This window comes from Trematomus bernacchii, unplaced genomic scaffold, assembly GCF_902827165.1.
Source record: "Trematomus bernacchii unplaced genomic scaffold, fTreBer1.1, whole genome shotgun sequence".
In the NCBI taxonomy this organism is placed as follows: Eukaryota; Metazoa; Chordata; class Actinopteri; order Perciformes; family Nototheniidae; genus Trematomus; species Trematomus bernacchii.
In genome coordinates, this window is record NW_022987720.1 from 12787768 (window position 1) to 12800895 (window position 13128).

The 13128-nt window shown below is 41.1% G+C and overlaps 1 protein-coding gene across 1 annotated transcript; it reads left to right on the forward strand.

Moving 5' to 3' along the window:
• The first annotated feature begins 730 nt into the window (after positions 1 to 730).
• On the forward strand, positions 731 to 3115 carry fzd2 (frizzled class receptor 2). The gene has a single exon (XM_034143814.1). The coding sequence runs from the start codon at positions 899 to 901 to the stop codon at positions 2534 to 2536; it is 1638 nt and encodes a 545-aa protein (XP_033999705.1). The 5' UTR covers positions 731 to 898; the 3' UTR covers positions 2537 to 3115.
• The last annotated feature ends 10013 nt before the right edge of the window (positions 3116 to 13128 follow it).

Here is a 13128-nt window from a genome sequence, read left to right on the forward strand (position 1 = left end):
CAAAAACAAGTTTAACATTGCCTTTATATAGACATTTATAATATCGATTGGGAGAATACATAAATGATGCGTAATGTGTCTGATTGTGTTATTTGTGTTTTTGAAATATCATAACAAGATACCATTATTTAAAAAAAAAATGAATACAATATCAATGTCATCCATTTCTAATGAGTATGAGGATTTAATCAATATTTACTGTAATGCATAGTAGAAATACTATATGTATTTGGTTGATGAATGCAATAAGAAAACATAATAATTATAAAAACATTAATAATAACAAAAATATCAATGAGAAGAATGAACAAATGGTATTATTTATTGTCTATAAGCATTATTTGTGCTTTGCTGATACATTTATTAACATTGTACAAGTCATGTTCGTCTTACAGCTGCTTACCAGAAGCCTTTTAACTTGTTTTAGCACCTACCGTATTTACAATGTTGTTTTTAAACTATTCTGCATCTCTTTTATGCATGGTTTGAATGAATCTGTTATTCCATTATGTTTATTTATTGTGTTCCTCTCTGTTGTCTTATTATTAAGTGTTAATGATTATGTAAAGCACTTTGCCTCTGTGTCTTAAAATGTGCTATAGGCCTATAAATAAACGTATGCTACCTTACCTAAGGGATTTTATTTTGAAAGTTTTCACCGGAGGTTATGTTGCTTAGTATGGCTGCCTTGATGGATTGATCGGAGTTGTGGAAAAGAAAAAAGTAAGCCAACAGTGTTAAAATCGGAGAGCAGGCACTCGGAGAGCAGCGTACACGTCTATGCCGCAGAGTTTTCACTTGTGTAAGTTAAAGAACTGCTTGCAGAATTTATGGTAGGACACTAAACCACTTCACGTCCAGTTAATCCGGTTATAAACTGTTTTATACTTTTTCGAAGATGTTTTTTGGCAAGACCTGGGCTGTTGCACTCCTGCTGCCTCTGCTGTTATCAGCCCAGTATCAAGGGGACAACGGAATAGTCGTCCCGGAGCACGGATTTTGTCAGCCGATTTCCATACCTCTGTGCACGGACATAGCCTATAACCAAACCATCATGCCAAATCTCGTGGGACATTACAACCAGGAGGACGCAGGGCTCGAGGTGCACCAGTTTTACCCTCTGGTGAAGGTACAGTGTTCGCCGGAGCTGAAATTCTTCCTCTGCTCCATGTATGCGCCTGTGTGCACAGTTTTGGAGAAGGCCATTCCTCCCTGCAGGTCAATCTGCGAAAGAGCCAAGCAGGGCTGCGAGGCTCTCATGAACAAGTTTGGCTTCCAGTGGCCCGAGCGCCTGCGCTGCGAAAACTTCCCCGTGCTGGGAGACGGACAAATCTGTGTGGGCCAAAACGATTCCTCCCACGCCACCCTACCACCCCCAACTCCTGTCTCGGGGACCCACGACCACGCCATGGCCCCCAGACATGACAGGCCTTTTCGTTGCCCATCTGTTCTCAAAGTACCACCATATTTGAATTATAAGTTTTTAGATGAGATTGACTGTGCAGCTCCCTGTGACCCCTCAAGGAGCGGTGGGTACATGTTTTTCACTGACAAAGAAATCAATTTCTCCCGCATATGGATTCTGGTCTGGTCTGTGCTTTGTTGTGCATCTACTTTATTTACAGTTACCACCTATTTAGTGGACATGCAACGCTTCAGATACCCTGAGCGACCGATCATCTTCCTGTCTGGCTGCTACACTATGGTCTCCATAGCCTACATAGCTGGATACTTCCTGGGAGACAAAGTGGTGTGCAATGACAGCTTCACCCCAGAAGGCTATAAAACCATCGTCCAAGGCACCAAAAAGGAAGGTTGCACCATCCTCTTCATGATGCTCTACTTCTTCAGCATGGCCAGCTCCATCTGGTGGGTCATCCTGTCTCTCACCTGGTTCCTGGCAGCAGGTATGAAGTGGGGCCACGAGGCTATTGAGGCCAACTCTCAGTATTTTCACCTGGCAGCCTGGGCAGTGCCGGCCGTCAAGACTATCAGCATCCTGGCCATCGGGCAGATCGAGGGCGACGTGCTCAGCGGGGTCTGCTTCGTTAGTCTCAGCAGCCTGGACCCTCTACGAGGCTTTGTGTTGGCCCCTCTCTTCATTTATCTCTTCATCGGTACCTCTTTCCTGCTTGCCGGCTTTGTGTCTCTGTTCAGGATCCGCACCATCATGAAACACGATGGCACCAAGACAGAGAAGCTGGAGCGACTGATGGTGAGGATTGGGGTGTTCAGCGTTCTCTACACCGTGCCCGCCACCATTGTTATCGCCTGCGTCTTCTACGAGCAGGCCTTCCGCTCCCACTGGGAGAGGAACTGGGTCAGCCATAACTGCAGAGGCCTGGCCATCCCCTGCCCCAAGCAGACCGGGCCCCGCATGACTCCAGACTTTACCGTCTACATGATCAAGTACCTGATGACTCTGATAGTGGGCATCACCTCTGGTTTCTGGATCTGGTCTGGAAAAACTCTACAGTCCTGGCATAAGTTTTACACCAGGCTCACAAATGGCAAACACGGAGAGACCACTGTGTAGAATAATGGGACATCTAAATGTTGCTGGGACTAACTTGTGTATTATTACCTGTTTATCATGTGATAGGTGAGTAGCATAGTGAGTAGCCATTGGTTCTTACAGCATTTGTATTCACCTCAACTTTATAGCCACACATGCATGCCAAACTGAGGGTCAGGGGTTTGACAAAAGGGCAAGCTGGATAAACAAGGACTGAGCCTGACTGTCTGAACAAATAACAAGCATGGCTATGGATGCCATGTGCTGAAATGCTCTCCCTCCCCCTCTCTTAAATCCACCATAAGCTCAAGGGGAGTGATGATCCAGCAGCCAAGAACACAGAGAGCGGGGAATGAACTTTGGTTTATTCGCTCCTTAAACATTTCATATGTAATTAAATGAAATTGTAAATAGTATTTGTAAAAACATGAAATTATATATTTGTATTTATAAGTAAATACTCTTCCTGCTAGTGTACCTGCTATACTTTTGCACTGTAAGAAAGCCACATACCGTAGATCCAAACATGCTCTTTTTTTATTAACTGCTGGTTATGAATTACGTTGTTTTTGTATGGATTAAAAGAACATTTTACATGGATGATATCGAACAAGCTTTTTTGGTCAGTACTTTTTAAATGAAAAACCTTTAGCAAAGGTTGCAGATATAATCGATTAACTATAAATCAAATGCTTGATTTCAAGTTCCAAGCGCAAGATAAAAAATGAATTAAGTTTGTTTTTTCTTAACTTTTTCCCTTACTTATGTTGAGTCCCTTTAGTGATTAAATGTCTTTATAGCAAGTTACTTTTTGATAAAAAAGTAACTGCTCATGCTGTTTTCTTTAGGGGGTGAGGGTTTGTGTCACACCTGAACATCTGCTTCCTAAGACTTGCGGGGAACAGTAAAAGAGACTATTGAATTCCTAATGGAAAAAGCCCTGAGTGTAGCCCTCTGGGAAATAAAAGAAGTGAGTTTAAACTAAGACAAATTAAACCACCTTTTGCGTTAAACCTTTTCATCATAGTTGCTGAAACTATCACTTTTTTTGGACAGTAAGGAATGATTCAAATAATATATTTAAAAATCAAGTTATCTGTCTCCTCCTAGTTCTCCTAATATTATTTCCGAGATTCAAACCCAACGAAAGAAAACCAACCAATCAGAGCCGAGGAGTCTAACACAGACAGAATCACTGCTCATGAACTATCAAACTGCGTTGGTCAGATATGATTATGAATCAAGATTATTTTAGTGCATTGGCCATTTATTGCCTCAAATGTTTTCAGAAACATATTTTGGTATACTTATTAGCTGTAAAACAGGAAAGTTTGCTCCGACTGTTGGACGGTGCTTAGTTTTGGCTGGACTGTTAACAACATGTCGTCTGGTTCACAAATGTCCTCATTTGACAGCATCTGATAATGCACAACTGTCAGGATATAGTGACAGTTTGAGAAAAAATAACAAATATATCAAAATGAACCAATTGAAACTTTATTCACCCAAATTGTTAACTTATTCTGAAATAATTCCCATCTATGTGTTTTGTGTCTGAGACACTAGTGCCAACCGGTGCCAACCTGTATGAATGCCTTCTCACACATGTACACTATCATCGCCTCCAAGTGCCAAACAAAACAAGAAACCTTTTTTATTGTGTCCTGTTGTCAGAGAGGGCTCGCTTAAATCAACAGGAGTCATTTGGCAAGAAACCGTCTGTGCATAGGTGTGAAAATGTCCCTGCCTGCCTGGTGAAGGGAAAACAAGGGTGTTCAGGTTTGCTATAGTGTTACTTCTCTGGAGCCGCTGTTGCTTTGTGCCAAGTTGGAATCCCCCGAGCCATGCATGGCTGAAACTCAACCTTCTCTGCGGTGATGTCATGAAGTAGATGGGTGTTGGAGAAAGTTGATCCCCTTGCCTCAGAGCGAAGCTTTGGGCTAGAAGCAAGAAGTTTGAGGATTGCACGCACATACAGTTACTACGTGTGCAATTAAACATTATCAATTTATTAGCCTCTCTAGGTTGCAGTATAATTACTGACACATATAGCAAAGCCTTACTGTCTCTCTTATATCTCCTGTCCCATCGGACAAGTTGATGTTTGTCTTTCTTGTATCCTTATGTGAGGTTAAATAAAGAAACGTTGTAATAACAGACAAGTGAGAGTGATTAAAGGTAGAAACAGATACTCCAAGGGGCAAAAAACCATAAATCTCCCTTCTTACACTCCCCCTGCCTTCACCCTCCTTCCCTCTCTCCACTCAGATGAATGGGGGGAATGCGAGTGAGTCAGTGGAGCGGTGCTGGGCCTTTGCATAGTGACAGACAGTCTCCTGTGTGCTGCTCACTTCAAAGCACCGCTGAAACCTGACTAGCTCCTTGTAAACAGTGCCGCCTGGCCCGAAGGCCCACTTCCTGCGCTTAACTCAACTTAATGGTTGGCTTGTTTGGTTTTTCACCGAAGCAGAGAAACGAATGAAGAGCAAGAGAATGAAGTGAAGCGGCATGGGGTGGAGTGCTGCAGCAAGGGAGTAGTGAGATTGTTTAAGGGTTTAGGGGAGGAGGGGTTTGGAGAGCATGATGGAAAATTCACTATTATTTGGTTGCTTTTGTCTTTCTCCAAGAAAAAAGAAAACATCAAAGAAAGGGAAGCAAAGCAGAATCCAAATTAGGATAAATTACTGTGATATTTCCACTGAAACCTTGGATCTCAGATCATTAAAACTAAATGAAATCAGATGAAAAGGTTTTCTCTCAGTAAATCTTCATGTGTTCTGGGAAAGTATTACCAACTTTGCCTATTGGCCTTACTTGTGGAGAACAAGACATTTCACACTGTGAAACCTTCTCAACCTGTTAATATTTACTGGTAGTTGTCTGGAGTAGATCCCTTTCTCTTAAAAAAACGGTGCCCAGTTTTTCAGTAGCAGCCGTCTACCATGTTGTTGATCTCAGATCTTAAATCTTGCATGCAGCCGCTTCCTGCTTGCTCGAAGGCAAGAAGGGACAAGCCACGGAACGGGGGTAAGACAGGAAGAATGCTCCTGGAGTTGATATTATGGTGTCGCTCTTATTGGGAGAAGGGATAGTGTGAAAGCCTTGGCATGTCAGAAAAGGATCATGTTGTTAGTCACTAGCGCCACTGTTGCTGCCGAACCATTGTCTAAGTATGTGTTAACGTACCATTAACTTATTTCTTTGCTGAGATTTATATCAGGCCTACGAACTGGCTTAAAAAGGACAAAGGAAATCAAGATGGGGGGAAAAGGGAAAAAAAAGGAAAAATACCCAGACATGTAGTAAGCCTGTTTCTAATCAAATCTTGGCACAAACTCAAGAAGAAATCCTGCTCTGAAGGCTAACACTGGATTAGTTGCAGTCATACATTATCCTAACCATAGGAGAGCAGCTGAGATTTTCCAGAGCACATACTATATCTATCTGTCTCGCTCCCCCATTGAAATCTCAACAGGAAGTTTAATATGTTCTTTCTCCGTCTATCATTGCTCTCAGAGGCGGCCACTGTGAGTGGGATGGAGCGTAACAAGTTGGCAGGAGACTGAACATTTATCTTGCGTCCACTAAAAGCCCTTTTTTCTTATTTGACAGCCTGCTTCACTCTTGTTGAGTTTAAAGCCCTATTTTTTCACTGAAAAAAAATATGATCCCACTGTAGTTTTGATGTTGAAGAACGACATTGCTTGGCGAAAACTAACCAAAGAAAATCCAACCTAATCATTTGTTTTGTCTTGATATCACTTGGATTATTGGTCCTGCTGGTCTCTTTAAGGCTTGATAAATGTCTTACAATATGTCCAACTAAATCACTAAACACAGCCTCTCATACCTTATTTCGTAAATAAACAGCATGTTTTGGCCTTGCAGTAGTGAGCAAAAGCATTCAAAATAGTGGAAAGAAGTTTTGCATACAGAGCTTCCAAACTTTGGTGCCTTATTTTCATGCCTCATGACATGCATTTGTCTGGGATTGTATGTCTCATAAGTGCAGGGATCACTCACTTCTTGCTTTGAAAAGAAAACAAACACATTATGGACCAACTGTGATACAAGGAGACTTCCCCCCCCCCCCCCTCTGGCCTTCAGGGCGAGGTAGAACTGTATCAGGGTAAACGTGAGGGAGTGCCTCGGAGCCTCTCCAGCTGCTGAGCGAGAGGTGCCGACAGCTGCGTGACAGATATTTTGAGAGCCTGCAGCACGCTTGGGATAATAATGGGCTTGATTGGGAGGAGTGTGTGTGAAGGGAAGGGAATGGTTAATGTGTACTCAGACACCACAGTGTGTACACAAACCGTGCCACTCTCATAAACCTTCGGGTGATGGTGCAAGTAGCAAATGACAACACATGGAGGAATGATGTTCTAAGCTACTTTGGCATCTGTGTCTAACTTTTTACATTTATTAAGTTGCACATTTTGAGCTGAGCAGGCATATAAACTAGATTTACCAGTAAACATAATAGTGTCAGAGTATTATGTCTAAGAACCACAGATACAGTATTGTTATGCCTCCTGTTTAAAATGTTGGTTTAACAATATGTGTGCTATACTGAGATGGATCATTTTTCATAGTATGAATACACTGATAGCCCAAAGCAGTGTGTCTGATGTGTCATGTTTCATCACTTGTCTTGTAATGCATCTAGAGTATGTTGTCCTCTACTTAGTACTACAGATAAAGACTTGTAGTGAAATAATGAGACCTTTATTGACATTTATTTTGAAACTCTTCTCATTTCCTGTTCGATTGTGTTGTTAAATACTTCAATGAAAAATCTGAGTTGTTAGATATTATTTTGGCTACTAAACAAAGCAACTTTTTGATCCGTAATTGTCAGTAGGTGTAAGTAAAACGTTGCAATTTCTTCAAATAATAATGGGCCAATTGGAGTTTTGTTTCTATGCAGCCAGTCCTTTAAAAGCAAGTCTAGAAAGCCACATCAATCAACAGCTGTGCAAGTAATCACTGAGCTTTAAATTGATGAGTCAATGAACCCCCTGCTGATGCATTAAAAGGCAGTAAAATCATTCTTAGTGGCCCATTACTGCCAGGATGCAGCATTTTAACCACCTGCATTTCCAGGTAAACAAGGTGTGTTAAATGGAACGCCGTCGCCCTAATCCAGTCTGTGAAACGTGGCTCTCCCGTGGGCCCCCGTGAGGCCTCAGGCTTTGACGATGACTTATTGAGTCGGCTCCTCTCTGGCGAGCGCCGGCCCCCCCTGCTTTAATGGAGGCGCTCTTAACAGCACTTTCTGAGGAATTTACAGCCCTGGCCCCGACCCACTCCCATCCAGGAGAGAGAGAGAGCGGAGCACACTGCAGCCTTGTCCCAACAGAGCCAGCAGTGGAAATGTACAGCTTCAGGCAAGGTGGCAGCACGGCTCCTGTGTGAGCGTGTGTGTGTGCCCATTTGTCCCTGTATATCTCTGTGTGTGTGTGTTCACTTGGCTGCATGTGCTTTCTGCGCTTTTGCTCATGAGTGTACATCTAAGTGAATGAGTGAGCGGTTAAAGGAGGGCTCCAGTTCTGTAGGTTCTCTCTGTAATTTCACTCTCTGCACGGCGTAATCACTTCCATGTGGGCCCTCACCGACAGCAGTGGTGGAGGGGCCTCATCGCAAAGGTGGGAGTTAAACACAGCGACTCATGCAGGCTCACAAATGCTCTCTCTTCACTGACGTAACAGAAGGCCAGAAGATTTTATTTTTCTTTGGACTGGGTGTTTCTTCATTCTTCATTCCTGTGTTGAGTAATTTCCAAAGGAACAGAACATAGCGTATCAAACCACAAATGCGTAATGTCTCAGACTTGTGGGATACAATACATGCCTCAGTTTGAGGAGCAGGAAAGCCAGTATGCCTAACCTATGCTAGTTAGTGTCCAATAAAGATATTCGGGTGAATTTTCCTTTGCATCCTGTGTTTTTTTGGTGGGTCCCACTTCACATGTGATGCTGTCAGCCCCAAGGACTTCTGGGCCAGACAGTCACGGTCAATGTGTGAAGCCAACAGAGCGGAAAACAAAAGGGCCTTCGCACAACAGGGTCGACATTTGCTCTTTTAGCCAAATGGGAGTGATACTATAAAAAGGTACAAGAAATCCTGATTGGAAAGAGAGAGAGAGAGGTGGTATTTAAGTAAAGTATGTAAGAGTCAGAAAATGTAAAGACGCGGACTGAGTTTCTGAAATCAACACTTGGAGTTTCAAACACTTCATGCAAAGATCCTTTTAGATTGATAGCTAGTGTTAATAGTGTTATGGTGAAGGACCTCCGCTGCTATTTCAGATCATACTGCTACAATGCACGCTTATGAACACAACCATGCAAACACAACATGATGAAATGTTCCCTAAGCAGTTATTTGGTGTTGTGCAAGTTGTGACCTTGCATACAACTATGCATAATTAGTTTAAGTTTGACAGTCTAATATTTTCCAAAATAAGGAATTTTGCAGAAACACATCCACTTTGAAAATAGTGAGAGTAGGTACAGTCAGCAGGCCTCTCAGGACTGCAGCCTGAGGCAATACATGACTTTCTGTCCTGTCAGCCTGCGAGCTGCTATGGGAGAAGTCAGGGGTCACTGGTCAGCTTAAGTGTTACATTTTTCACGTCGCCTTGAAAGTTTCATAATATTCCTGCTGAAGAGTTGCATGTGTATGTGAATTGCTTTATAAAGTTAGCAGTAAATTCTTCAAACCACAACTCTGTTAGTTGTGAAGGCGTGAGAAGAAAATGTTTATTTGATGCAGTTGGTGTAAGATTTTCACGATCAGAGCTTAAACTTAAGCAACAGTAGCATTACAAGTGGAAGTCATTACTTCAACTTACTTTCACTTAAGTACAGAATCAAAATATTAGCATCAAATATGAAAAGGGGAAGTAATTTCACCTAACCCTTTAACAGCCAGCGCCACCATTTGGTAGAGCACATTTTGTGTCTTGATATCTTGTTGAAAAAATAATAAAAAAGTGTAACTCCATCTGATTCAGCCATCTCTACGAGTTGGTTGACATGTTATGCGCAAAACAACCTGTAGATGTCACTGTGGTTCGAATAGAAAGCCCTTCAGCTAGCTTCAACTGAGATAGTTGGCATGCTAAAAATCACTGCTGATGAAATCACTCTTTTTGGTCAACTTTTGTCAGGTAACCATATCATTTTTGACATATTTTAGTGTCAGAGCACTGACTGAACATAATTAGATAACTTGATGCACAAAAAAGTTTCAACAAGGGTGTAATTTCTTTTTTTTAAATATGCTCAACCAATCGGTCAAATTGGCCTTCATATTGTAAACTAGCAATATTACTTTTTCAGAGTTTCAGAGATGTTTTCCAATAAAATATGGTAAATAAATAGCTAGATTCATGGTAATATTACTACATCTAGTACTGCCTTATGAGTCTCAGAGTGAAAGAGCGATAATAATTTATATAGCACCTTTCATGCATGGCATACAGCCCAAAGTTGCACACAGATGAGCAAGTTAGGCCAACACAGGATATAGACATTTGCTGTTAGGCCAGTGGTTTCTTGTTAGGCCAATTCAGCATATACAGTAAGATGAGCAAGTATTTTTTATTATTATGAAAAACACTTAACATTACTTTTTTCCATTTTTCCCAATTATAATTTATTATCTTTTATGAATATATCTGGTTGTATATATTGCTCATTTTCCATAAAAGAACTGTATTTGAGTTTGTGTTTTATTTGAGTTTGATGCATATGTAGCAGGATGAGTAGTAAATGCTGTTGTAAGGCATATTCTTCTAAGCCTATCACAGGGGGGCACCCTATAAAGGGGCAGAGGCTTCTAGCTGGCGGCCTCTTGTTCGTTGGTGCACAGACCTACCCACTTCCGTGCTTGCAGTGTTTTGCTTCCGCCACCGGGGTAGGTATGTTGTAGGTAGGAGAATAGCTGGCTTCAGGTAAAGTTCCGCAAATTCTCCACCATACTTACGTGTAGTCACGTTTTGTTTTGTATAGCGGAGGGTCTTCCTGGCGATGCCTGTCAAGTCATACAAATACTGTACTGTATATGATTGTTGAAAATGCACTTTTACCATAAAAGGCCAGTTCGACCAGTATATACAGTCTATGGTAGAGGCTCATAAAAATAAAACTGTGTGGTCAGTCAACAAAATAATTTTTTGTGGTTATTTGTGTCCCATTTGATAAAAAAATGCAAACATTTTTTTTTCCATAGCTTTTTTCTTGGTCTGGTAGTTAAAGGGTAAGGAGGCGTTTCCTATCCAAGCATCAGGTGTGATCATGTGACCTCTTAATGGGGCATCTGACTTGTTTATTAGACTCAAGTACATCTTGAATAATATACTTTCTACTGCTGATATGGTAACGATAACATGAAGCTTTAACATTGGTCACAGAGGGGAAGATGGCGGATGTTAATGTGCTATTTTAGGTTCCCTTCCAAGTGTTTTTATGCACCTGAAATTCTTAAATATGATAGTAATGATGGATCCACAAGGTGCTGTAGAGTGTTTTACTTTTATGCCCGAGAATGAAGCATCCTTGTCTCCTCAAAAGGTCCCAGTGAGACTAAAGAGTGTTTATTAAACCAGCAGGAAATGACAGGATGTAGCTGTAAAGATTGATGTTATGCTAGGTTTTCTAGTCTGTTTCTATTTAAAATGCTGCAGGTAATGAAATATAACATATGAAGTTTTAGAAAAAGCTTCTAGAAAGTAAAGGGAGATTATTGGAACCCTCTTACAATATAGAATGTATTAAATACAGTTACATTGCTGCATTGACAGAGTGAACATATAAGAAAGAAGCATTATGGGCTACAGTTAACATGTATGTAGTTGTCCTCCAGGTGGAGCCAGTGTCTTCATTCTGATGGTGTGAGGGCTGATTACTGCAGCAGCCACAGTGGAGAGATGTCATTTTCTGAAGAACACTTGCAGTTTTAGATCCATATTTTTAGGAGTCCTTGTTTAACCAGTTTGACTGCCACATTTTACTGTCTGACTTTCACTGGAGAACTGGCTCAACCTGAATGTAACATTAGCATGTATGTGACAGAATTACAGGTTTGCTTTATGACCTTTAAGATATATCTTGATATAAGAGACAGATGATTTGCTATAACACCCTAAGTTTTTGTGAATAAGGAGATGTAAGTATTGGCGGAAGTTTGTATGTGCAACAACTTCCTCAAATATATCAAAAAACTATGGGTTCCTTTACCGGTTAGAAGTAATAGTCTGCTAGGCCCAATATATCTTACTTCCTAATTGTGTAGGGTTTACATGTGTAATGTCTGATGCAAACAGTTCCAGTCGTATTTGTTCTAACTTTCGTAGGAAAATTATTCACAATCCATCTCTTTTTTTTTTTTTTACATTTGTTAGGTTTCATTATCACTCGCATTGCATTACTTTCACTTTTGATGCACTACGAAGATTCTTCTCCAAGGACTGAATCCATTTCTTCAGTCTGCTGTGACTATCTGTAGTCTACATCTCCCCCTTCGTGTTTAGATTCAGGAGTCGTGTTGGATAGTTCTGCAAAGACAGAGGTTTTTTTGTTTTTATCACTCCAGTCGTTCACATGCATACCAACCTGCATGCATACCATCATTTATAGCTGCAGAATCTAGACAGGGAAGTAGATTATTGGGTCAGTCAGCATGCTCCCTCCTGGTCTAGACTATTGTGTGCAAGTGGCCCTGTGCCTGAGTGACATTAATTATGCTCCTAGAGCCAATGCTCTGTGGGAGAGATGCAGCATTATCACCGTTTCCTCTTAATGAGCAGCTCTGCAGCGTCAGAGTCTCTGCCAACTTTCTTTCCGTGTGCTTTCTTTTTCACAGGAATCTGTCAGATATTATTTAGAGCTTTGAGTCAGACCTCATGAGGTAATGTGTCAATCATAATGTGCAGCTCATGGTTATTTGCTTTGGTACTGTGACAATCTTCTCATAACGAAACAATTATTAGCTTCACCTGCAGGGTCCATTAACACCAAAGCTAACAGATTGTAGTCCTTAATTGAATCACTCACACAGACGGTGTGTGTAAAGTGCCATGCATAATCTGACAGATTTTGAATAACTTTGCAAGGTGGAGCCTGTGGTAATTAATAAGGTGTGTATGAAAAAGGTTATCGTTTTTTTTATCAGCAGTTTTAGGATAGTTTCGTAATCAGTTGAGTAACTCTCATTTTTTTTTAATAGTACAAAATTAGTGAAATCAAAACAATGATGTGCGGATTAAACTTGAAAGAATGTGATTGAAGAAGAAGTTGGTATAGGCTACTTTCAGCACTTTGAATATAACTTCTGCTATATTTAAAAAGCTAGGAATTCCACACATTTTGCCAAAATCTACTTCCAAAACTAAATGTATAAAAATCATCATCCTGACAATGGTGACTGTGTGTTCAGCCTTTTTGTAAATGTTTGATTTGGGAATTCCTCCCTGACAGAAACTAAAACAAGCCCCTCACAGTGCTTTTCTCTGTGATCACTGATGTGGAATTCAGGGGTCTGGGACGGGAGTGGAGTGAGATGTTATAATCACCTCAGAGGGCTTCTGCTGTGTTCACTGAGGTCGATTA